The 27,627-nt window shown below is 39.5% G+C and overlaps 2 protein-coding genes across 15 annotated transcripts in view; one reads left to right on the top strand and one right to left on the bottom strand.

The window, feature by feature from the left end:
• The window catches only part of LOC135084560 (uncharacterized), a 131,574-nt gene that overhangs the window by 74,976 nt on the left and 28,971 nt on the right, over nt 1–27,627 (top strand). For both annotated transcript variants that reach the window (XM_063979323.1, XM_063979322.1), the window contains 4 exons: nt 19,886–19,909; nt 20,581–20,709; nt 20,967–22,261; nt 24,058–24,307. In XM_063979323.1, the coding sequence (XP_063835393.1) occupies nt 19,886–19,909; nt 20,581–20,709; nt 20,967–22,261; nt 24,058–24,307 (1,698 nt within the window). The remainder of the gene's footprint in view (nt 1–19,885; nt 19,910–20,580; nt 20,710–20,966; nt 22,262–24,057; nt 24,308–27,627) is intronic.
• On the bottom strand, nt 2,014–14,016 carry LOC135084569 (uncharacterized). 13 transcript variants are annotated; one of them, XR_010259889.1, is made up of 4 exons: nt 13,145–14,016; nt 12,035–12,097; nt 8,047–9,001; nt 2,014–2,419 (listed from the first exon to the last, which is right to left on the bottom strand). XR_010259889.1 is itself a non-coding variant. In XM_063979338.1 (4 exons), the coding sequence occupies exons 2-4, from the start codon at nt 8,888–8,890 to the stop codon at nt 2,207–2,209; spliced, it is 636 nt and encodes a 211-aa protein (XP_063835408.1). In that variant the 5' UTR covers nt 8,891–9,180; nt 11,954–13,136; the 3' UTR covers nt 2,014–2,206. The 13 variants fall into 13 exon arrangements, 6 of the variants coding, with proteins under 6 accessions (XP_063835408.1, XP_063835407.1, XP_063835404.1 ...); XR_010259888.1 differs by having other exon boundaries at nt 11,954–12,097; XM_063979338.1 differs by lacking the exon at nt 13,145–14,016 and having other exon boundaries at nt 8,047–8,429; nt 8,851–9,180; nt 11,954–13,136.

Consider the following 27,627-nt stretch of genomic DNA (forward strand, 5'->3'; position numbering starts at 1 on the left):
GTCTAAAAGCGGGTATAGCCAATTTATTTTTATTTCTAGTATTGATTTGGTGAATATCACTTTTCTTTTTGAATTCATTAATATTTTGTTGAATAAATAGAATACAGTTTAAGATGTATTGTGAAGCGGCCGTGAGAATGCCAATTTCTTTAAACAATTCTCTAAGGGACGCTCTTGCTTTCATTTTATACAAGTATCTTATGGCACGTTTTTGCAGAATAAATATTGTTTCAAAATCTGCAGCTTTGCCCCATAGCATGATTCCATATGACATTAGGCTATGAAAGTAGCTAAAGTAGACTAAGCGAGCTGTTGAAACATCGGTTAATGACCGTATCCTTTTTATTGCAAAAGCCGCTGAGCTGAGCTTTCCCGCCAGAGTTTCTATATGGGAGCCCCACTGGAGTTTTGAATCCAGGGTAATTCCCAGAAATACAGTAGATTCTACCAGATCGATTGCATTATTATTAAGTTCTATTTGGGTACTAACTGTTTTTACGTTAGGCAAAGAGAATTTTATACATTTTGTTTTCTTTGCATTCAGTTGTAGATTATTTGTAGTGAACCAACTTAAAACTCTTGTTAGTGCATTATTTACATCGTCAAAGTTATTTTTACTTCTATCAATATTAAAAATCAAAGAAGTGTCATCAGCAAATAACACGATTTCGCAAGAGTCTTTAACAAAATATGGTAGATCATTAATGTATATAAGAAACAAGAATGGACCCAGAATGGACCCCTGCGGAACTCCCATTTTCACAGGTGACCCAGAAGACAAAACACCATTTATGTCGACTTTTTGAACTCTAAAGTTTAGATAGGATTGTATTAAATCCAAAGCCGAGTCCTTTACCCCATAATAGTGCAGTTTGCGAATTAGCGTTTGATGTTCTACGCAGTCAAAAGCTTTTGAGAGATCACAGAAGACCCCTAGTGCATTTTGAGAATTTTCCCAAGCCTCGAAGATATGTTTAAGTAGTGCAACCCCGGCATCGGTGGTGGAACGACCCTTGGTAAAACCATATTGTTCACTATGAAATAGTTTATTAGAGCCAAAGTGAATCATAAGTTGCTCCTGTATGATTTTTTCAAAAATCTTGCTCAAAGCGGGCAAGATAGAAATGGGTCTATAATTGCCAGGGTCGGTTTTGCTACCAGACTTAAATAATGGCATTAGTCTACTGTGTTTCATGAGGTCGGGGAAGATTCCCTTCTCTATGCAATTATTGAATATTATCGCTAACTGTGGGGAAATTATATCAATAATGTGTTTGACTATCTTGACAGAGATGCCCCAGATATCAGTTGTACTCTTTACATTTAAAAGATTAAAAGTTTTAGTGATATCTAGCAAGAGGGGGGAGCGTTGTGGCAGTGTCCCTAGACATCGCCAACGCGTTTAACAGCTATGGGGAAGGCCCCCATAGCTGTATAGAGGAGGCCTTAAAACATCATGGGGTTCCTCTGTACCTTCAGGCTATAATTCGTGCCTACCTAGCGGGAAGAGAAGTGACATTTCCAACGGCTAATGGCTGGGGTGGGAGGCCAGTGTCGTGCGGTGTCCCACAGGGTTCGGTCCTTGGGCCTCTCCTGTGGAAAATCGGCTACGACTGGGCCATCCGCGATATTCGGCTGCCCAGTGTCAAGGCCATTTGTTACGCGGATGATACGCTCGTGGTAGCAACAGACAAGACGTATCGTGAGGCCGCTATTCGAGTCACGGCGGGAGTGGCACAGGTGGTTGAAAGCTATGTGCCCCGCCTACTGCAACTTGATTTTACCGATTCTGCGGCTGACATAGGTCAGTCACTTTGGTTCTGCGGGTAAGCGGAAACATGGCGGTCAACTCCTCAGATAGTCAGGTACAAAGATGTCCAGAAGCAGCATATGAAAAGGTGCAAAATGGGCCCTCTCAAATCACAATGGGAAGGTTTGGCTGCTGTTAGGGTCTTACTAGACGTTAGATATAAATTAAAGGCGGACTGTATTTCATAGGTATAATAATTATAAATATATCGCTAGTTCGCGCCTACGTGGGAGGGCCGCGTCTGACACCGGTGACGGTCGTGAGGCTGAGTGGGCGTCGGGCACGTACGGAGTGTGCCGGCGCCTCGCGCGGAGCCGATGATGGCCGATCGATGTCGAAGAAGCCCGAGGACCCGAGAAGCGCCAACATACTCCCCGGGTTGAAGAGTCATCTTCTTCAATGAAGTGGAAGCGGGCAGATGCAGTTGAAGGCTCGACGTATGGTCCCCCTCTTGGTCTTCAACTCGGCCACCCTGGTGATGCCATCCACGCCTGGATAGGTCTTCACGACCCGCCCTAGTGACCAGAGCAGTGGCGGGGTCTTCTCCTTGATGAGCACCAGCTGTCCAGGCTTGACCTCGCCTGTGGATGCCAACCATTTCGTCTTGGTCTGTAGCAGAGAGACATACTCGTTATGAAACCGTCGCCAGAAGTGTTGCTGAACGTGTTGGATGCGTTTCCATCGATCCAGACGGGTGATAGTGACGTCAGCCACATGAGGGTGAGGTACAGTCAGCAATGGTCGCCCAATTAGGAAATGGGAAGGTGTAAGAGCCGAAAAATCGTTAGGGTCAGAAGAAAGAGAGGTAAGAGGTCGTGAATTGAGGACGGCCTCGATTTTACAAAGGCAAGTTGTCATTTCCTCGAATGTAAAATGAGTGAGATGTAATAATCTTTTTAAATGATGCTTACATGATTTGACTGCAGCTTCGGCTAATGAATTAAAATGGGGTGTGTAGGGAGGAGTAAAAATAAATTCAATGCCTTCCTGGGCTATATGAGATGCTAGATTATTATTACTCGAAAGGAACCTTTGCAGATCATTCGATGCACCGACAAAGTTAGTGCCATTATCGGACGTGATGCTTTGAGGCTTGCCTCGCCGCGCCACGAACCGATTCAGAGCAGCCATGTAAGCTTCGGTGGTGAGGTCCGTAACAAGCTCCAAATGTACAGCCTTCACTGCAGAACAAACAAAAATGCACAGATAAGATTTCAACAACTTACAACCACGTCCCTTTCGATCGGCTATCAAAACTGGGCCAGCATAGTCAACATTACAGTTTTGAAATGGAAAATCTAATTGTGTTCTATTAAGAGGTAGCTGTCCCATTACAGGTTGTACATTTTGAGCTCTATGTCTGTAACAAATTACACATTTGTTAACAACATGCTTTGAAAGATTTCTGCCTTTAAGAGGCCAATAGGTTTGGCGAACGCTAGCCAAAAGTAATTGAGGGCCGGCATGTAAAAGTTTTATATGTTGCATTTGAAAGATAAGTTTGGTAATGTAATGAGAGCCACATAATAAGATTGGATGTTTTAAGTTATAGTCGTAGGGGGAATTATCAAGCCTCCCGCCTACGCGAATAAGACCATTGTTATCTAAAAATGGTGATAATGGAATCAATTTATTTTTGTGTGGCAATGTCTTCTTGGACTGTAATAATTTGTATTCGTTAGGAAACATTTGAAGTTGAGCACAATGTAAAATTAAGTCATGAGAACTTTTTAATTCAAATAAAGAGAGATTGCCACACCTTTTATTATTTATGTTTTTAAGGTTATGAACAAATCTACACAAATAGGCTACAACTCGCTGTAACTTAGTAAAGCTTGAGTATTGCGATATTAAAGATTGAATAATTGTTATGTCAATGTTATTGGTTAAGAAAGCGCTACTACGACTACAAGCATTATCTACAGCATCACTACTGCTAATGATGTGAGAAGCTACTTCAGGTAGATCACGCTTCACGACATTAGGCATGACGGGCCATTCATTTTCACTCTGTGTTAAAAATGAAGGTCCAGACCACCATAGAAGGGTGTCGCCAATGACGTCAGCTCTTAGGCCCCGTGAAACGAGATCTGCCGGGTTGTCCTTTGACGGCACGTAGCTCCAGGTATGACCACAAGTACTCTCCTGAATTTCGTTGACTCTATTTCGCACAAAGGGTTTTAATTGAGTAGATGGAGTTGACAGCCAACCTAAAACTATTGTGGAGTCACACCAAAATCTACATTTGTCTATGTGCAAAGTAAGCGAGTTAACTACTTTTGTACACAGTCTTGCACCTAACAACGCACCACAGAGTTCGAGTCTAGGTATGGTGGTGGGTTTTATGGGAGCTATGCGGTTTCTAGACGCCACAAGTTGAACATGCACCGAGTTTGAGCCAGGGTTGTAAGATCGAATGTACAGGCAAGCTCCATAGGCCTTCTCGGATGCATCTGTGAAAACATGGACCTCGTAAATAGACGATTCCTCACTGGAAATCCAGCGTGGGATGTTAAGTTTATTAAGAAAAGATAAAGTACTTTCAAACAAAAACCATAAGTCACTAATTTCAAGTGAAACCGTGTCATCCCAATCGTACTTTTCTAGCCACAAATGTTGCATAATGATTTTTGCTTCGACGACACACGGTCCCACAAGTCCCAGGGGATCAAAAATTTGGCTTATTACTGAGAGAATGTGACGTTTTGTTATGATTTTAGAATGTTCTATATGAATTGAAAAGGTTAAGTTGTCTGTATTACATATCCAATGAAGACCTAAAGTTTTAGATTGACAGTTGCCTTGGCCCTGCTCTGAAAAATCAATAGAATTGTTTGGCTCACCAGAATGCGCGCCACTAATTTGAGACAAAATTTCGGGAGAATTTGATTTCCATTTACGTAGATAAAGTTGGGCTGAAGACAGTACCGATGCTACTTGTTTAGCAACATCGATAGTTTCTGAAATTGAACTAGCAGAATGGAGGAAGTCATCTACGTAAAAATCACGTTGTATAGCGGATTTAACGCGACTGTCTTCTAAATTATCCGCGAGGCTCACTAGACATTTGGTGGCCAAATATGGCGCAGAAGCAGTACCATAAGTTACTGTATTTAAAGTGTAGGTTTTAAGAGGTTCCTTTGTGTCGAACCGAAATATGATTTTTTGTAAGGGTCGTTGGATGGGATTTAATTCTATCGCTCTGTACATTTTCTCTACGTCGCCCGAAATCACGTACCTATGTTGGCGAAAGCGTATTAAAATGGAGAATAGATCATCCTGAACGACAGGCCCTACCATTTGGAGGTCATTAAGAGACACTCCTGAAGAAGTGGGAGCTGAAGCGTCGAAAACTACGCGAAGCTTAGTAGTGGAACTAGACTCCCTAATAACGCCGTGATGTGGAATAAAATAACTTCCCTTAGAGCTGTTAGGCATAGAGGCGCAATCATTGTCTAATGTCATGTGACCTAGTGATTCATACTCGTGCATGAAATCAAAATATCGATCTTTGAAGATGGGATCGCGGTGAAAACGTCGTTCTAACGACAAGAACCTACATTTAGCGTTTTCGTAAGAGAGTCCCAGTAAACTTGGATCTTGTTTCAGTGGCATAGAGACGACAAAACGACCGTCGTCCTTGCGGAAGGTTGTCTCAAAAAAATGTTTCTCACATGCTCTTTCCTCTAAGGAGTGTGAGTGATTAGGTGAGACATAATCAAGTTCCCAAAATTGAGATAGGTCAGGAGTAGGGGCTAAACTTGTGTGGTTACAGGACTGAAAGGTAGTGCTATTCTTTTGGCATGATACGCTTCCTGAAACCAACCAGCCAAACTTTGTTTCACACAATTTGGGGAGATTTTTACCTAAATCAATGAAATTGGAACCTAAGACATTCCAAAAGACTTCCGCGCCTACCAGGATGTCGATGACCGACGGAATATTGAAATTCGGGTCAGCTAACTGAAGACCTGGGGGGATAGGTACGTGATTTATGTTCACGAAAGAAGAGGGTAGAACATTAGAGATCTCAGGCAAGACATGACACACTATATCTAGATTGTAGGCACAGCATAAAGACTCGATTGTGAGGTTACAAGACTGTGTACTTGAAGAGATATGGTTGTTGATACCTGTGACCTTTGTTCTCGTGCCGCATCGTGACAAACCCAACTTGTCACACAAGCGTTGCGTTACGAAGTTGGCTGTACTACCGTTGTCCAGTAGTAGCCGGGCAGTGTACTTCTCGCCCGAAGTGTTCAAGACGTTCACCAATGCTGTGGACAGTAAAACATGGGAAGAAGTAGCAATCTGCAAGGAAGTAGCTGCGGAGGTAACATTGTCAATAGCAGAAGGCAAAGGATTAATAAAAGGTACTAAATTTTGTGATTCCAAATGTAAAAGAGTGTTGTGTTTAGTTTTACAATATTTGCAATGAGTGAGCTTGCATTGCTTAGCAAAATGACCAGGGCGTAAGCAGTTAAGACAAACTTTAAAATCCTTTGCTTTTTGTATACGGTTCTCAATAGACAAAGCTCTAAAAGATTCACACGAAAATAGTAAATGGCGTTGGGAGCAAAGCGGACAAGTTAAAAAGTTTTGTTTACTATTATTATAACTGTTATTACTATTAGATTTTTTATTTTGTTGTGTTTGTTTATTTAAGTTTGTATGATTATTATTTAAGGCAACCAATATATTATTATTATTAGACGAGTTATGATTTGTTTCAATTGATTCCAATAAGTCCGCTTTCCTTCCTATAAAAGTACAAAATTGATGTAAAGTGGGTTCAATAGACAACTCATTGCGATACTCTTCCCAGTGACGACTTGTTGTTATGTCCAACTTTTTAGCCAATATAAAAATAAGAAGAGTATGCCAATGTTCAGTAGGTTGTTTTAATGTTGTAAGAGCTCTAATGTTTTTATTTATTACATCAACTAAGTTTCTAAGAGAAGTACTGGACTCCCTCAATACGGGCTCAACATCAAATATTGCCTGCAAATGATTGTCTATAAGAAGGCGATTGTTATTAAAACGTTCGCATAATAAGTCCCATGCCACATTATAGTTATCGCCGGTAAAATCAATATTTTTTATAATTAAGGCTGCATTTCCTTGGAGTGAAGCTCGCAAATAATGAAATTTGTTAATATTGCCTATGCTATTATTATCATGAATTAACGAAATAAATGTGTCTCTAAACTCGAGCCAGTATTGATAGTTCCCATCGAAGCTAGGTAGATTGATTTTAGGTAATCGAACAAAGTTGTTATTGAATTGTGCATTAGTGTTATCATGTTTGGAGTCTGATACGGAACCTTTGGAAGAAACCCCAAGCAGAGAGCGTGCGAGGGCCACCTGGCTGAAGTACTGGCGCTCGAAGTCCTCGCGCTCCTCGACAAGGTCCTCGGGGTCCTCCTCGAGCATCTCGATCTCGCTCTGCAATGCATCGAATTCAGTGTACATAACATTGAATCTACTAAAGCGTTCCTCGAGGTCTAAACGTTGCAATTCTGAAATTGTGGATCCAGTGTTTAATAAATTTAAATAATTGGTAAAGATTGTAAGCTTACACTTGTACGTGCTTCGTTTTTTAAGTAAAGATTTTATGTCAGCCATTTTGATTTGAACAAGCACGTGTAAAGTTTAATGAAAGAAAGGGAAATTATGCGTAATAAAATGAATGAATAGCGCGCAAACAGCTGATTGATGCAGTCGATGCAGTTTAGTGCGATTACGTAAGGAAGGCGGGTCCCGTTAGGGTTATTGACCGCGTGTACGTAAACACGAGCTTGCAAAAAAATACGCAAAGAAAGAGACAGATAGTAGGTTTGCGGGCTGATAAAGTGAGAAGCAAGACGATGAATGAGAAAATATGAATTAAGTTGGCAAATAGGAACGATTTTCGGCAAAGTTGAAAAAAAATAGACAATTAGGGAAGCGACTAATTGGAACGACTCACGCATGAACTGTATACTCCCCAACAATAGGTGACATCAGCTCCAGGATCCTCTTCCACGCGGCTAAGGTGACGACGGTTCCACGTTGTTCCGGTCAAAGTCCACGACGAACGGTGACACGCAGTTGTACAGCGATCACTCAGGAACCAGACGAGTAGACGGCGAGATAAGGACCAATGTTAGGGTCTTACTAGACGTTAGATATAAATTAAAGGCGGACTGTATTTCATAGGTATAATAATTATAAATATATCGCTAGTTCGCGCCTACGTGGGAGGGCCGCGTCTGACACCGGTGACGGTCGTGAGGCTGAGTGGGCGTCGGGCACGTACGGAGTGTGCCGGCGCCTCGCGCGGAGCCGATGATGGCCGATCGATGTCGAAGAAGCCCGAGGACCCGAGAAGCGCCAACATACTCCCCGGGTTGAAGAGTCATCTTCTTCAATGAAGTGGAAGCGGGCAGATGCAGTTGAAGGCTCGACGTATGGTCCCCCTCTTGGTCTTCAACTCGGCCACCCTGGTGATGCCATCCACGCCTGGATAGGTCTTCACGACCCGCCCTAGTGACCAGAGCAGTGGCGGGGTCTTCTCCTTGATGAGCACCAGCTGTCCAGGCTTGACCTCGCCTGTGGATGCCAACCATTTCGTCTTGGTCTGTAGCAGAGAGACATACTCGTTATGAAACCGTCGCCAGAAGTGTTGCTGAACGTGTTGGATGCGTTTCCATCGATCCAGACGGGTGATAGTGACGTCAGCCACATGAGGGTGAGGTACAGTCAGCAATGGTCGCCCAATTAGGAAATGGGAAGGTGTAAGAGCCGAAAAATCGTTAGGGTCAGAAGAAAGAGAGGTAAGAGGTCGTGAATTGAGGACGGCCTCGATTTTACAAAGGCAAGTTGTCATTTCCTCGAATGTAAAATGAGTGAGATGTAATAATCTTTTTAAATGATGCTTACATGATTTGACTGCAGCTTCGGCTAATGAATTAAAATGGGGTGTGTAGGGAGGAGTAAAAATAAATTCAATGCCTTCCTGGGCTATATGAGATGCTAGATTATTATTACTCGAAAGGAACCTTTGCAGATCATTCGATGCACCGACAAAGTTAGTGCCATTATCGGACGTGATGCTTTGAGGCTTGCCTCGCCGCGCCACGAACCGATTCAGAGCAGCCATGTAAGCTTCGGTGGTGAGGTCCGTAACAAGCTCCAAATGTACAGCCTTCACTGCAGAACAAACAAAAATGCACAGATAAGATTTCAACAACTTACAACCACGTCCCTTTCGATCGGCTATCAAAACTGGGCCAGCATAGTCAACATTACAGTTTTGAAATGGAAAATCTAATTGTGTTCTATTAAGAGGTAGCTGTCCCATTACAGGTTGTACATTTTGAGCTCTATGTCTGTAACAAATTACACATTTGTTAACAACATGCTTTGAAAGATTTCTGCCTTTAAGAGGCCAATAGGTTTGGCGAACGCTAGCCAAAAGTAATTGAGGGCCGGCATGTAAAAGTTTTATATGTTGCATTTGAAAGATAAGTTTGGTAATGTAATGAGAGCCACATAATAAGATTGGATGTTTTAAGTTATAGTCGTAGGGGGAATTATCAAGCCTCCCGCCTACGCGAATAAGACCATTGTTATCTAAAAATGGTGATAATGGAATCAATTTATTTTTGTGTGGCAATGTCTTCTTGGACTGTAATAATTTGTATTCGTTAGGAAACATTTGAAGTTGAGCACAATGTAAAATTAAGTCATGAGAACTTTTTAATTCAAATAAAGAGAGATTGCCACACCTTTTATTATTTATGTTTTTAAGGTTATGAACAAATCTACACAAATAGGCTACAACTCGCTGTAACTTAGTAAAGCTTGAGTATTGCGATATTAAAGATTGAATAATTGTTATGTCAATGTTATTGGTTAAGAAAGCGCTACTACGACTACAAGCATTATCTACAGCATCACTACTGCTAATGATGTGAGAAGCTACTTCAGGTAGATCACGCTTCACGACATTAGGCATGACGGGCCATTCATTTTCACTCTGTGTTAAAAATGAAGGTCCAGACCACCATAGAAGGGTGTCGCCAATGACGTCAGCTCTTAGGCCCCGTGAAACGAGATCTGCCGGGTTGTCCTTTGACGGCACGTAGCTCCAGGTATGACCACAAGTACTCTCCTGAATTTCGTTGACTCTATTTCGCACAAAGGGTTTTAATTGAGTAGATGGAGTTGACAGCCAACCTAAAACTATTGTGGAGTCACACCAAAATCTACATTTGTCTATGTGCAAAGTAAGCGAGTTAACTACTTTTGTACACAGTCTTGCACCTAACAACGCACCACAGAGTTCGAGTCTAGGTATGGTGGTGGGTTTTATGGGAGCTATGCGGTTTCTAGACGCCACAAGTTGAACATGCACCGAGTTTGAGCCAGGGTTGTAAGATCGAATGTACAGGCAAGCTCCATAGGCCTTCTCGGATGCATCTGTGAAAACATGGACCTCGTAAATAGACGATTCCTCACTGGAAATCCAGCGTGGGATGTTAAGTTTATTAAGAAAAGATAAAGTACTTTCAAACAAAAACCATAAGTCACTAATTTCAAGTGAAACCGTGTCATCCCAATCGTACTTTTCTAGCCACAAATGTTGCATAATGATTTTTGCTTCGACGACACACGGTCCCACAAGTCCCAGGGGATCAAAAATTTGGCTTATTACTGAGAGAATGTGACGTTTTGTTATGATTTTAGAATGTTCTATATGAATTGAAAAGGTTAAGTTGTCTGTATTACATATCCAATGAAGACCTAAAGTTTTAGATTGACAGTTGCCTTGGCCCTGCTCTGAAAAATCAATAGAATTGTTTGGCTCACCAGAATGCGCGCCACTAATTTGAGACAAAATTTCGGGAGAATTTGATTTCCATTTACGTAGATAAAGTTGGGCTGAAGACAGTACCGATGCTACTTGTTTAGCAACATCGATAGTTTCTGAAATTGAACTAGCAGAATGGAGGAAGTCATCTACGTAAAAATCACGTTGTATAGCGGATTTAACGCGACTGTCTTCTAAATTATCCGCGAGGCTCACTAGACATTTGGTGGCCAAATATGGCGCAGAAGCAGTACCATAAGTTACTGTATTTAAAGTGTAGGTTTTAAGAGGTTCCTTTGTGTCGAACCGAAATATGATTTTTTGTAAGGGTCGTTGGATGGGATTTAATTCTATCGCTCTGTACATTTTCTCTACGTCGCCCGAAATCACGTACCTATGTTGGCGAAAGCGTATTAAAATGGAGAATAGATCATCCTGAACGACAGGCCCTACCATTTGGAGGTCATTAAGAGACACTCCTGAAGAAGTGGGAGCTGAAGCGTCGAAAACTACGCGAAGCTTAGTAGTGGAACTAGACTCCCTAATAACGCCGTGATGTGGAATAAAATAACTTCCCTTAGAGCTGTTAGGCATAGAGGCGCAATCATTGTCTAATGTCATGTGACCTAGTGATTCATACTCGTGCATGAAATCAAAATATCGATCTTTGAAGATGGGATCGCGGTGAAAACGTCGTTCTAACGACAAGAACCTACATTTAGCGTTTTCGTAAGAGAGTCCCAGTAAACTTGGATCTTGTTTCAGTGGCATAGAGACGACAAAACGACCGTCGTCCTTGCGGAAGGTTGTCTCAAAAAAATGTTTCTCACATGCTCTTTCCTCTAAGGAGTGTGAGTGATTAGGTGAGACATAATCAAGTTCCCAAAATTGAGATAGGTCAGGAGTAGGGGCTAAACTTGTGTGGTTACAGGACTGAAAGGTAGTGCTATTCTTTTGGCATGATACGCTTCCTGAAACCAACCAGCCAAACTTTGTTTCACACAATTTGGGGAGATTTTTACCTAAATCAATGAAATTGGAACCTAAGACATTCCAAAAGACTTCCGCGCCTACCAGGATGTCGATGACCGACGGAATATTGAAATTCGGGTCAGCTAACTGAAGACCTGGGGGGATAGGTACGTGATTTATGTTCACGAAAGAAGAGGGTAGAACATTAGAGATCTCAGGCAAGACATGACACACTATATCTAGATTGTAGGCACAGCATAAAGACTCGATTGTGAGGTTACAAGACTGTGTACTTGAAGAGATATGGTTGTTGATACCTGTGACCTTTGTTCTCGTGCCGCATCGTGACAAACCCAACTTGTCACACAAGCGTTGCGTTACGAAGTTGGCTGTACTACCGTTGTCCAGTAGTAGCCGGGCAGTGTACTTCTCGCCCGAAGTGTTCAAGACGTTCACCAATGCTGTGGACAGTAAAACATGGGAAGAAGTAGCAATCTGCAAGGAAGTAGCTGCGGAGGTAACATTGTCAATAGCAGAAGGCAAAGGATTAATAAAAGGTACTAAATTTTGTGATTCCAAATGTAAAAGAGTGTTGTGTTTAGTTTTACAATATTTGCAATGAGTGAGCTTGCATTGCTTAGCAAAATGACCAGGGCGTAAGCAGTTAAGACAAACTTTAAAATCCTTTGCTTTTTGTATACGGTTCTCAATAGACAAAGCTCTAAAAGATTCACACGAAAATAGTAAATGGCGTTGGGAGCAAAGCGGACAAGTTAAAAAGTTTTGTTTACTATTATTATAACTGTTATTACTATTAGATTTTTTATTTTGTTGTGTTTGTTTATTTAAGTTTGTATGATTATTATTTAAGGCAACCAATATATTATTATTATTAGACGAGTTATGATTTGTTTCAATTGATTCCAATAAGTCCGCTTTCCTTCCTATAAAAGTACAAAATTGATGTAAAGTGGGTTCAATAGACAACTCATTGCGATACTCTTCCCAGTGACGACTTGTTGTTATGTCCAACTTTTTAGCCAATATAAAAATAAGAAGAGTATGCCAATGTTCAGTAGGTTGTTTTAATGTTGTAAGAGCTCTAATGTTTTTATTTATTACATCAACTAAGTTTCTAAGAGAAGTACTGGACTCCCTCAATACGGGCTCAACATCAAATATTGCCTGCAAATGATTGTCTATAAGAAGGCGATTGTTATTAAAACGTTCGCATAATAAGTCCCATGCCACATTATAGTTATCGCCGGTAAAATCAATATTTTTTATAATTAAGGCTGCATTTCCTTGGAGTGAAGCTCGCAAATAATGAAATTTGTTAATATTGCCTATGCTATTATTATCATGAATTAACGAAATAAATGTGTCTCTAAACTCGAGCCAGTATTGATAGTTCCCATCGAAGCTAGGTAGATTGATTTTAGGTAATCGAACAAAGTTGTTATTGAATTGTGCATTAGTGTTATCATGTTTGGAGTCTGATACGGAACCTTTGGAAGAAACCCCAAGCAGAGAGCGTGCGAGGGCCACCTGGCTGAAGTACTGGCGCTCGAAGTCCTCGCGCTCCTCGACAAGGTCCTCGGGGTCCTCCTCGAGCATCTCGATCTCGCTCTGCAATGCATCGAATTCAGTGTACATAACATTGAATCTACTAAAGCGTTCCTCGAGGTCTAAACGTTGCAATTCTGAAATTGTGGATCCAGTGTTTAATAAATTTAAATAATTGGTAAAGATTGTAAGCTTACACTTGTACGTGCTTCGTTTTTTAAGTAAAGATTTTATGTCAGCCATTTTGATTTGAACAAGCACGTGTAAAGTTTAATGAAAGAAAGGGAAATTATGCGTAATAAAATGAATGAATAGCGCGCAAACAGCTGATTGATGCAGTCGATGCAGTTTAGTGCGATTACGTAAGGAAGGCGGGTCCCGTTAGGGTTATTGACCGCGTGTACGTAAACACGAGCTTGCAAAAAAATACGCAAAGAAAGAGACAGATAGTAGGTTTGCGGGCTGATAAAGTGAGAAGCAAGACGATGAATGAGAAAATATGAATTAAGTTGGCAAATAGGAACGATTTTCGGCAAAGTTGAAAAAAAATAGACAATTAGGGAAGCGACTAATTGGAACGACTCACGCATGAACTGTATACTCCCCAACAATAGGTGACATCAGCTCCAGGATCCTCTTCCACGCGGCTAAGGTGACGACGGTTCCACGTTGTTCCGGTCAAAGTCCACGACGAACGGTGACACGCAGTTGTACAGCGATCACTCAGGAACCAGACGAGTAGACGGCGAGATAAGGACCAATGTTAGGGTCTTACTAGACGTTAGATATAAATTAAAGGCGGACTGTATTTCATAGGTATAATAATTATAAATATATCGCTAGTTCGCGCCTACGTGGGAGGGCCGCGTCTGACACCGGTGACGGTCGTGAGGCTGAGTGGGCGTCGGGCACGTACGGAGTGTGCCGGCGCCTCGCGCGGAGCCGATGATGGCCGATCGATGTCGAAGAAGCCCGAGGACCCGAGAAGCGCCAACAGCTGCACAGCGCCTAGAATGGCGGGAGATTGTGAATAGCCGAATCCGCGAGTTCAAGGAGCAGCGCACAACTAAACTCGACGCGAAACGCGATGATGTAAATCCCGTCCATCTGCCGCCATTCACTATAATTATGCTGGCGGCGTGCTCAGATACTCTCAATGTGCGAAGAGTTTGCCACGAAGATCGGCTATGTAAGCCATCTTCGGACGCACCAGTGCCGCCAAGACAGCTAAGTCGAAGTGTTCACCATGACCGAAATCGGTCGGATGAATCATCATCATCAGCAGGTCTCAAAGACAGGCATAGTTGCAAGTCTCGGATCAAGTCCAATACTTGATCTTATTTTTGGATTGAACTGTGGATTTTTTGGATTATCCGTGTCGTTAGGTTTAAATAAACCGGCTTGTCATTGTCATATAGCAAAGGTCTGAGATTTTTCTCGTCAGTTCGCACTCATGTGTATTACCGGAGTTAATAGGCGGAGAACACTGAGGGAGGTACTTTGTTGCCTTCCAGAGGTTGTGGTTCTTATTTGCATTCCGAGACATATTTGCCAATCTCTGTGTGAGTTATTCGCTTAAAGTATAATCCAATAGTGTGGGTTGTCTGCCAGACGAAGGCGGCGATTTTTTTCTTGACAGCAAGAGGGACCGGCGCGTCTCGCGATCAATTATTTACTAGGCCAAGCAGCAACTTGAATAATGTACTGGATTAACTGTTAATATAGATAGTATCAAGTTATTCAATCAATTTATTAGTATATCAACGGTATTAAGTTCGCCTTGTGTAAAAGAATAAACATTAAAGTTAGTTCTGCGTTCGAAACACAAATCCAGAAAGTACAGTATAGGAGAGGAATAAATTGCAAATAGTTGGTACAGTATCAGTATCGGCGCGCCGACAGCTGGTCGTCGGCGGCGGCGGCGTGAAAAAATTCGCGGCGGCGGCGGCGCGCCGGCGTGGCGCCCACCTCTACTATGGGTACTAGACAACGGAAATAAACATACTTAAATACTTTTTTTTTGTAAATACATACAAATACATAGAAAACACCCAGTCATATGCTTTGCCTTATTAAAGTTGAAGACTTAAGTTTTAAAAATAAGATAATCTTAACTTAAAGGTGACTGACTGACTGACTGACATAGTGATCTATCAACGCACAGCCCAAACCACTAGACGGATCGGGCTGAAATTTGGAATGCAGGTAGATGTTATGACGTAGGCATCCGCTAAGAAAGGATTTTACGAAACTCCACCTCTAAGGAAAGTAAAACGGGATCCACGCGTACGAAGTCGCGGGCGGCCGCTAATTATGTATAAAATAATTAATGTATTGTATTCTAACTTCCTTAGTAGGTAGTTTCTAACTTCTTTAGTGTTAAATGTATAGGATTTTTTCATTTATGATTCTAAACCTTGGACGAACAAACCACTGGACACGAAACCTACAAGATTTCTAAGGAAACACGATCAACCACTTTTTGCGGGGGGAGAGGTTTGACAATTGTCAAATAATGACATTTAGTGCTGGGAAAAGATCGTAAATTTTTATCGATAGTTATGTAAATGAATGAATGAATGAACCTAACGAGATAAATGAATTATGGATTGATTTATTATTGAAAGTTTCTTTAATTAAAAGACTATAATTAATTATTGTATCGTGTTTATTATAGTGCCATTGGTAAATCATAGGTACAAATAATATTACAAATTATTCATATAAGTAGGTAACTAGGTGAAATATTTTTTTGCTGTGTTATCATTATCAAATTCGTAAAGCAATAAACAAGTAATATTCTGTTACGATCGACTGCTAACTAGCTTTTGGTCTCAACAAATGTTATAATCTGTCTCACGTCACGGACAAAAGTTTCATCAATAGCCTATTTCTATACATTTCATCAAACACAATTTGATAACATTATGACAATGTATTGCTTTGTAGCGCTTGCAGTACGGATGCACTATCTGATATTATTTAATTCTTATCTAATGTTGTTGATATTCTTATGTTTAGGTCATTCGAGAAGACCTCCCAGTACTTATTTCGGTTTTGAAGACGTCGGTATATCCTAACTTCATTGATTCCAGAGCAATTTCGCGTTTCCGCTGTAAGCTGGATATTATCTTTGGTCGAAGATGTGTACACAGGGTACCTATCCTGTTGATGAGGGGTATTTCTTTTAGGGTTTTGTGCAGAATCGCGGAATATCCTGTCTCCTTGTTTTGCTTTCATAGATCGTTTCCTGTAAGTCTTAGAGTGGGTGCTTCAATTTGTTGTCAAGGGAGATGCTCAGATATTATTTCACCTGTGTTGGTTTTGTTTTGAAAAGTTCAGTGGCCTAATTCACGTATTTTGACAGTCAAGATCTCTCTGATGTTCAGAAGTCGTCCCATTGAAAAACAGTTGATGACAGGATGGACCAAATCAAGTTCCAACCACCCCGGTATTTCACTAAACGTGAGGGATGACACAGATCTAAAAGGTTCCACCTCGGTATTGCATAACGAAAATAAAACCTGTTAATAAAATAAAAAATAATAATAATATGTAATCGTAGTCATTTGGCGTATTTTTGTGATGATATTATTAATATTTAGATGCAATGAAAAGTTTAAATTGTATGTTCCATCTGTGTGGATCTCATCATCTTTTGTTTCATGTGACTAAAATAATGCCAAAAAATCAATCAAAATCATAAATATTTTATTCAAATTTGACCAGTGTTTTGGCACTTATGAATGTCAAAGATAATTTTAAAAAAACCGACCAAGTGCGTGTCGGGCGGGGGCCACGCGTAATGTAGGGTTCCGTAGTTGTTGTCCGTCGTTAACACAATATATTTTAGAAGCAAGCAATTACTTCATCTAAAGTAACTTTTTGTATTTTCTTCTAAGGAATTTTTATTATAGGTGTACCAGAATCTCATGGCAAACAAAAATATTGGAAAAGTGTGTTTTTCATATGGCAATTGTCTATGGTTTAACTGTCACCTGTCAAAGAAAATTATGAAATCTGTCAGCCGCTGCAAAATTTTTGTAATCTCTTCTTGACTATTTGTTATTTTTCTGAAAAAGTCGAAAAAGTTCAAGCAAAGCATATTGTTTTCAATGTGAATTGTAAAATAAGGCATAATTTATTCAAAGTCAATCTTTGATTCTAAAGCGCGTCGTCGAGTTGACAGTAAGTGGGACTGAAATGTTTTGATACATTTAGTTTATTACCCAACTGCGTCAGAAGGAGGGTTGTGTTTTTTTTATATTATTCTTACTTAATAGCTGCTTTATCGGGGTTTTCAGGTATGTCTCACAAATTGGTGCAGATGTTATGACCATGTAAAGAAAATTGAAAAAGATTTCATCAAAGCAAGATTGAATAATGAAGAAGTTTCCAATTTTTTTCTTTTAAATAAACTTGAAATAAATATAAGTAAAACTAATAATAAAATAATTGTAAAATAATCATGAAAATATCTCTACAAATAAATAAGTTACAGGGCCCTAAAGTTGCGCATAACTATTCACGCCAATTTGATCGGTGTATTCACGACAGTCATTCGGAGTACAAACAGTAAATCACCCCTGATCCAGCCAGTGCTGTTGACAGGTTCATTTTTTTAAATCTAGCAGTTTTTAATTTTTCAGCTAGGGTCACTCAAGATTCTTTCTTAGTAAAATTTTGTAACCTTTTTTTAAAATATCCCAGACCTGGCCATATACAAAAAGAACGGCACCGCCTATGTTTCAGTTCCACGCGAAAATATGTAGGTAATATAAATAATTTATTTCTCAGACATTTCTTGATCGATTTAAATAAAAACTTTACCGTCTTTTTAGTTTTGGTATATATTTTAATCCCATTCAGAGAAATATAGTGTTTTAACATCAGGAACTTCTCCATTGAAATGCTGGAAGAGCAATTTATTTACAGTACCTCTTTATCTTGATCATCTGTCTATTGAAGAACAAGAAATGCAAGTGGACTTCTTAGAATCGTTTTCTAGTTCTGAATGAAGTGATAAGTTAAAAGTATGATGCATAATAAAATTAGTTACTTAAAGTAATATACGATTTATTTAATTTCCAAGACATTTACCTATGTTAAAAATCTGATGTCTAACAACATTTTTCATACACATACCTACCTAAAATGTATATTCGTACTTCATGTTCATTAATATTAAAGTAATAAAAGTAAAAAATTTAACAGTATCAAGATCGTTTATTCCAATTTCCCCAGTATTGCTCTCAACAAAGTTTATTTTCCCTATTTGCCATGAGATTCTGGTACACCTATAGTTAAGTATAATACATGAGTCAAATGACTATTACTCCTGTATGATGTATCTTAACCGTTATAGTTTTCCTTGAAAGTTCATGAAATAAATTATTATTATGAATTTTCCCAGATTTTTCAAGCTAACGGTTTAGTTTTTAGAGGGGACTCGAAACAAAATTGGCACTTTAAACTTTAATAATTTGCAAACAGATCTCTAAATGGAAAAATAGCCTTAGAAACCCCTAAGCAATTTTAAAAGACCTGTCCAACGATATCCCACACGATGAGGTAGAAGATAAAAAAAATTCACCCCCACTTTACATGTACCTACCCCTAGATGTAAAGCAACTAGCTACCGTAATTTTTTTTTTTTCAAAATTTTATCTTACTGTTTTCTCGGCGTGATTAATATACATACCTCCACAAAATTACAGCTCTCTAGTGCCAATAGTTTCCAAGCAAAACCTCGGACAGACAGACAGCAAAACTATAAGGGTTCCTTGTCAGGACTACGGAACCCTAAAAAAGGTAGCCCTTTAGGGCACTTTATATGTCTCCTTATCTTTTGAGCCCTACCAGTTACACAATTTGAACCATAAATGTTTTGTGTCTACTGATATTTTGGTGAATTAGTTGACTTTTAAGATAAAATATCTAATAAAATTTGATGATGATTGTACTTACAAATTTAGGCAAATTCAATGTAGGTAAAGAATCTTTGTGCAGTTTTCTCTGTTTCGTAGAATTGGCATTGTAGCATTCTTCCGCAAAATGAATGCTACAAATGCAGTGGTTTTTAGTTGGAATCCACGTATTTTCTCTTCTGACTGCCTCTATCCACTTTCTCCTTCTATTTGGATCCACTGGAAATCTTAAATTAATTTGAATAATTTCAGTTTCAGTTTGTTTGGTATATCGATAAACTTATCGACATTTTTCAAGCCCTTTACGTCATAAAAAATGAGATGTGAATGAATGAATGAAACCTATAATCCAACCAAATTAAATATGCTACATGTTTTAAGCATTTACATGTACAATGAGTACTTTTTAAAATGACGTAATTATATTTTGTTTACATATCAAATTTTATTTATTTTACGAAAAAATAGCTACTATAATAGATTTAAAATGTACTTACGCGTGATATGAAACATTTCTTGTGTGACCGGAATAATTTTTGCAATAAAGTACGGCGCATTTACCCATTTTTCGTGATATTTTTACTCTTCGAGAGCTCGCGTCATACTGACAAAGTGACAACCTGACAACATTTACCATGGCTAATTTAGCCTTGGTAAGTGCTAGCGGGGTAAAGACGAAAACGTCACTCGTTACGCGTCCAGTGGTTTATTCGTCCAAGTTCTAAACCTATCTTAAACTAATTTATATATTTATAGCAGTCCTAATAGGATAAATCAAAGGTACTGAATCAAAATGTTATGAAGTAGTTTTACCTGTGATTGTCCATTTCGTGTTGTGTGATGTCGCTATTCGAATAATTTTCTTGTACTCGTAAAACAATATACAACCCCGTCGAGTTAACTGCGCACCTAGCAGCCGTGACGTCACATCGACGCTCTTGTAGGGCCAGGGCGAATGCGGGAAGGTGTGCGGGTGAGTGGAAGGGAGTGTCGCAATGCAGCGATATAGATATAAGTCCGGTCTCTAAGCACGTAGAATTTTGTCCAATGACCCCAAGCTACCTATCCTTATCGCTGGTTTCGCGACTGTGCGACGGGCGCCCGCAGTGAGTGTGCGAGCGCAACAGCAACATAATTATGCGCGAGCGATAAGGATGGGTAGCTTGGGGTCATTGGACAAAATTCTACGTGCTCAGAGACCGGGCTTTAGTGCCATCCTGGGAGACGCGCCCCACCAATTTTTGGTCTCGGTCGCGCGGGGTGCGGGGAGTTTGATCCGAGCAATCCGAGCGGCATTATTGTATGTGCGTGTGTACTCATGTATAATTTAGCGTGTACTGATAACACTCAAACATTAGCGGAAGAATGGTGGGGCGCGTCTTCGTGGATGAAACGATCTATAGCACCATATATTTACTCTGGTTTTAACTCAACTGTATATTTATGTATAGGCTGGAGAAAGACATGAAAGACAACACAGCGACTTTGGAAGAGCTTCAAAACGCGCAAGATATCTTAGACAATGAGACCAAAATATCTGAGGACCTGGAGTTCCAGCATTTGGAGGAGGAGTCAGAATTGTAAGTAGGCTTATTCCACTTTAATAAGATGTATAATTGAGTACAATAGCACTAGAAGTAGAATATATTGCCGAAACACTCGACTAGAATAGTTTCAATAGTAATGTATTAAGTAGGTAGGTAAGAAAAGTTCCAGCGTCTATAGCACTAGATGAGAGACGAATAAGACTATTTTTTGCAGTGCAAGTGACAATGTAAAAACCCTTATCTCTGATTAAATAATTTAACCATTTTCTAATAATTTAAATGTTTCACAGATTGGCGAACAGAGAAGACATCCAGAACGAAATCATAGTCCTAACCAAGAAGATCGAAGCACAGAAATCTCGAATACTTAACTTGAAGTCGGAAGCGAACAATAACCTCACTTCAGCTTTAGACGAGACCAAAGTCCTACGGGCGGAGTACTTAAAACTGCTCAACCGAGTCGAAGAACTGACGGGCAAAGTGCAGAATATAGAGAAAGAACTCAAACCAATCGTGGCGAAGCTAAACGACATCGAACGAACCCAATCGCCCGATAGCGCGTTTTACACGGACCAAACGCGAACCAAATCCGGCGAGTTCGGGTATTCCCCGCAAAGTTCGGACAGCGACGAAATTGATATAACAAAGATATCCGAAGATCACACTAAACAAATGAAGGATAAGTTCAACTCGATAGATCAGATGTCGCAGTCGATGTTCGTAGAAATCGAAAGGCGAGTGATTGGTGACATCGATCCTATTGATAACGATAATCGATACAGCGAAAGTCCGTCTAAGTCTTCCACTTCTTCGAAGGAGAAGAAAGGATTTTGGGAAAGGAACTTCGATTCGCTCAAACGTAAGAAGAAACAAAAGACACCGGAGAAAATCGACATCATGTCTCAGAGCTTGAACGAGAATATGCTCTTCAATACTGAGAACATTGAGACCGATTTTGACAAGTTCAACAGCTTGAGACATTCCAAAAAGAAAGAGAAGAAAGATACTGGACCTGTCAAAAGTAACTCCTCATCGAAAATCCCTACATTTGCCGCGTTAGGGAAGATCATGAAGAAAGACTCTTTTGGCAAAAAATCCAAGGATCACGTCAAAAACGATGACGTAACCGAAAACAATATCAAAAACCGCTACGTGAAAAACCCTAAACCAATCCTAACAGATAACAAATACATCAAAGCCAAATCCCTTTCTCCGGACAAAATAAACTACACAGAAGATTTAAAAGAAGAAACAGCAGAAGAAGTAAAAGAGGCGACTCAGAATCAAAAAGGGCACGTAACATTTGAAACCATGCGTAAAGCGTCCATAGACAACGCGAATTCTGCCAAAATCCTGCACAGAAAGAGCTGTGGGGACGAGCCTAGTATTAAAACCGCTGTGGATGCGCAAAGGATATCTGATTCCGGCAAGATTCCTTCCCAAGATGATATAGACCGGATATCCAAGGTGACGATGGACGCCCCGATACTGTCCAGCGATACTGACATGAATTCGCTTGGGAAGAGGACATTGGATAGTCTAATGGAGATCGAGAGGAAGAGGATGGAAATGCTGGAAGAACAAGGTTAGTAGCGTATATCTCAGGCAAGTTAACTGCGCACCTGGCAGTTGTGACGTCACATCGACGCGCTCCAGTCGCATTACAGCGAGGTGCGCAGTTAGCTCGATCGGGTTGTGATTGAGTTTTTTTCTGTAATTTTGTGATATTTTTTTTAGATGGTAAGGCAATTCACAACACTAGTGTCCGAGTAATATCATGTTTTTTTTTTTTCAATTAATACTTACAATTACATTTTTAGTACATAGTTTTGATAGCAATAAATCGTTAATCAGTTGAATTTGCTATCTGTGGGCGTAGTGTGAGTTTACATCAAACACATGCGACATCAACTGCGTTAAAAATAATATGTATGAAAATTTTAGTTCTTGAAATTTTCCGCTAGGGGCGCTGTACAAATATCTCATACATTTAATGACACTTTTTTACGCAGTCACTATAGTCTATCTAATATAGCTTGATTAGAATGACAGCTGCCATCAAAAGTAACGACATAACTTTGTAGTAGCGATCAATGAGAGCTAAATATTGGCGGACAAGAAATAATTCACGTCTGACCTACAAACAATATTTTCGACGACAGTGCTTCCAATAAAAATGTTAATTTCGTGTAAATGCAGCGTTAAATTACACCAAGAAGTAGTAATTCGAAATTATAAAAATCAAGCTAGAGTATTAACGACGTCTCTACAAGGTTATCTCGAGTTACAAAAATGTTAGTGTTGTTGGGACATATCGACAAATGTCATATTAAATTAAAACTCATTTTTTAACATATTTAACAAAAATTTTTTCTAACTAATTTTTTAACATATTTAAGTCACGTTGTACGTTTTTCTAAATGTTCACTATTAAAAACCAAAAAACATTTCATTCTTAAATAATCAAACATCGGAAATCAATCACCGGTAATTTTTTGGGTATTCATAGCACCGTTGCTCTAGAAGAGATGCCCACCGCCCTCTAGCGAGAGGAAAAAACCACTGAAGAACACTGATGATAATGACTACGACTTAGGTTGTACACCCTTGACATGATTTTTAAATTTTACTGTCTTTAAATTTAAATCATAATTGTCATTTTTATGAATAAAGATTATGAAGAAAAATTGGGTGCATTTTTTTATATCATTTTTTCGATAACTTATCGATACATCTATGTGAACCGTATCCCAGCACTAGTCACATTCGTTTGACAGCTGTCATTCTAATCAAGCTATATTGGATAGACTATAGTGAAGACGTTTGATGTAAACTCACACTAAGCCCTCTGACGTGAGAGTTCCCATTGACATTCGTTTTGACAGCTCATTAAAAATAGTATGTATGTCTTCTTCTTTTTTGATGATGTTGGCAATACACGTCGAGGTCGACTTGATTTGTGCCATTTTCAAGTATACATATAAGTGATTCGAGTTAGAAAATGAGATCAAGTAATGATATAATGAAGGATGATAGATGATACCCCTTCCCACCCTTTGAGTCTCAGTAAAGTTGTGGTGCTTTACTGAGACCTATGGACAACTTGAGAGAACCAGAAGAATCACGATGCACTGTTTTGCTTCACTTGCCCACACTTATGCACGTTCACGAACACTCAATGGTTAATAATCCACCATTATTACACATTAATAGCAATAACACACGAATTTGAGGAAATAAAACAAAACCGCTAACATGACGCTTCAGATTCCCGCCAAGAAGTCCATATGTATGTCAATCGACTAGGGCAGGGGTAGTGCATAGTTTACAATAGAAGACACCGCTTTATTGAGTGAATTCTCATCTTAACTTTTTCCATAGGCTGCCAAGTAATAGAAAACGAACGTGAGAAGATATCAGAACTTAAAAGGCGGGTCCAAGATGAGACGAAGAAGCTCTGGGACCAGAAGTACCGGTCTGAACAGGCCCGGTCTTTCGACGAGACCTGTCAGAGCCTGCCGAGCCACTACGACGAGTTTGACAGGACCAATGACAGATTTGACAGAAGCGCTGTGGAGGATTCCAGTCTGATTGATGATAGTTTCATGAGCTCAGCTATATTTGAGGAGAGGTGAGTGTTTTTGTTATTATTTTATGATTAACAATTTCATTTTAAGTTATTATTTTACTACTACTTCATTTTTTCAAAAGGGACAAATGTCCCGACCCCCTCATAGAGTAGGCGCACACCGTTGATTTTTCGTCGGCCGATAGTTTAGTCGGGCAGTTGATCAGTATGGGCATGTATGGGAGTGCGCACACTACGCTGATTCGATTTGGCCGATTCTTCATACAATTTGAAATCGGGCACAACTATCGGCCAACTAAAAATCAACGGTGTGCGCCTACTCATAGGCTCAAAGGGACATTTGTTCACAAAGTGGACCGAAGACCTCATAAAGGTAGCAGGAAGGCGCTGGATGCAGGCCGATACAAACCGGTTCTTATCAGTTCTTATAGAAATCATTGCCCCCAATGGGGAGGCCTATGTTCAGCCACTGAAATAATGATGATAACCATAAATACTTTTTTACCGGATTACTAAATGTTGTTGAGGGTAAAACAAATCTTGAAAGAAAAGGCTAAAATCTATTTTATGTTTAAACAGTTAAAAATAACATACTGAGCTTCCTTTCTTATATTGGTTTGCGCGGAAATTACACCGAACCGAGAAAACACATTATACACATATTTACATTACATTGTAATATCCTAGCATATAACTAAACCGTGATATTTTTTGCACCGCCTTAGCTCTCTAATTGACCTGTGGTTGACTGGCAGAGAATGCCACCTAGCATTAAGTCCGCCACTGTACAGTTTTATGTGCAAAAAGTATAAATAAATGCACTAATCTATTCTCACCAGCCAATTTTACACCCATCTTTGAATGTAGTAGCAATTAGTCACACCTGTGTTTACAAACATCAGTGAAAGCGACGCGACTGTGTTGACAGCTTGTCTACTCGTATATTTACACACAGCCAGTCAAGTGTGATAGATGCACGCGATAGTAGCTCTTATTACGATGGCTATAAGGGCGGTGGTCGTGTCACGGTTGATGTGCTGTGGTTCAGGAAATGTGCTAGTTGCTTAACGAGTTAATTTATAACGCGTTCGTCACCTGCACCTGACTTAATTTATTTGTCGTTTTTATCCATAGAGACATTCCAAATAGACGTTTTCTAAACTATCAAAACTAGACTCTCCCAAAGACTCTCGACTCTCACTATTCAACCAAAAATCTTAATTTACAGGTTGTTTAAAATTATGTTTTTAAGACGAATGAAGTGTCTTTTTAAAAAAGTTGTGATTTCGAATTATTGGAGAATGGTGTCAAATAGTCTATTGTAGGATCAGCGTATTTTTTTATTTATTTAAAATAATATGAGCATCAATTAGTAACTAAAGCCTGGTCCGTGAGCACTGTGCGACGGGCGCCCGCAGTAAGTGTGCGAACGCGACAGCAACATAATTACGCACGAGCGATAAGGATGGGTAGCTTGGGGTCATTGGACAAAATTCTAAGTGCTCACGGACCAGGCTTTACAAATCACTAATAGTCCCGTTAACCCCTCGTGGTAAGCTAAATAATATGCTTGTGTTACGAGTGGGCTCACCACAATATTCGAGCGGCGGTGATCGAACAATTTATTATGTACTTGTCGCTTTCGTGTTAGAAAAAAGACAGGTGATTTCTTAAAATTATTAATTATATTCCATTTAACTAACTAATGTCAGAAAAGACAATAATCCCGTAGTTTAACTGTTACGTCAACCCGTTCCGCTTATTGGGCGCATCAAAAACTTCTACACATCATTACACAGTCTACACGATGGGATATAGACTCTTATCTGACTGTAATAGAGTCTATGTTACTATGACAATGTGTAGGTTTATGTGTACATGTTGCAGTCAAAACTCATAATCGGTCAAAATGACTGACTGGGAAAATCAGTCAAAAGTGATACTGAACAAGGGCATCGGTCAAAACCACTTGACTGATTGTTTGCAGTCAGAAGTGGTTATGACCAAGGGCGTTAGTCAAAACCACTTTTGACTGCAAACAATCAGTCAAAATAGCTTTCGCATGATACTACTTATCTTTTACCTGATGAATACCTAGATTACTTAAAAAATATAAAAAAAATATTTGAATTTGAATAGTATCTTAGGTAGGTGTGATCATTTTGTATGCACAAATCACATAAGCGTTACATTTTAAAATGGTTCTATAACACATTTTTGATGATTTCCAATTCATTTTCACTAATCACAACACTTTTTTGGCGGCCGTTTGGTGTAGTGGTTCGAAACGGACTACTATTCCGGAGGTTGCACAGTACAAACATTTGTGTGCATGAACATATTTGTTTGTATTGGACTGGGTGTTTTCTATGTATAATATGTATGTATTTACAAAAAAAAAGTATTTAAGTATGTTTATATCCGTTGTCTAGTACCCATACTACAAGCTTTGCTTAGTTTGGGACTAGAAAGAAGCGCAGTGTAAAATGTCCAAGGATATTTATTATTTATTTATTTTTTTACTGATTGGTAAATTTTACATCAGGCGAAACCACTATGACTGTTTTTTTTGCAATTAAAAGTGGTTTTGACTAACGCCCTTGGTCAAAACCACTTGACTGATTTTCCAATCAAAAGTGGTTTTGACCGACTAGGAATTTTGACTGTAACATACATACATGAACACAATGCACTCACAATCAGCAGTGATAAGATACTATACGTCTATTCGATTACAGTCGCATCGTAGACCGCGCCGCGACCGCACCTATTACATATTATTTACGTGTAAAGTGTGTTATGTGATAAAACTATGTTTGAAAACCTGATAGGATAGTGAATTTGGGTGAATCATTTGTGTGGAATTTACTATTTTGTGTGATGGTGGAAAATATTGGAGGAATTGTGGAACTTAGTGGTTGTATTCAGGAATAAATAAATTAAGTGTGTTATGTATGTACAGGTACATTTTGGGAGAAATCGTATTTTGTAGCAGTTGATTAAGGATTAATATTAATCAATAACTCAATAAGTACAATCATCATCAGGTCATTTAGTCTCCATTGCAGGAGCACGACCCTCTCTAATTTACCAGAGGCAAATGGACAATTTGATAATTTGATCTACACTTCCCATGGATACATAAAATACACGTCATATTATTATTATAGTCATCAATAATTTAATAAACGTGCTACATTAAACACAGAAAAGCTAGAGGCAAGTTTGTGGCAACACAAAATACTCGTACTTTTCTAAATTAAACAGGCAGGTATTTTGTATGGGACTCCGAGAAGCGATTTCGAAATTCAAACTGTCACGAATGTCACTTTGTCTACAGTGGCAGAGCGTCCGATTATTAT

Source organism: Ostrinia nubilalis, chromosome 26, assembly GCF_963855985.1.
Source record: "Ostrinia nubilalis chromosome 26, ilOstNubi1.1, whole genome shotgun sequence".
NCBI classification, from domain to species: domain Eukaryota; kingdom Metazoa; phylum Arthropoda; class Insecta; order Lepidoptera; family Crambidae; genus Ostrinia; species Ostrinia nubilalis.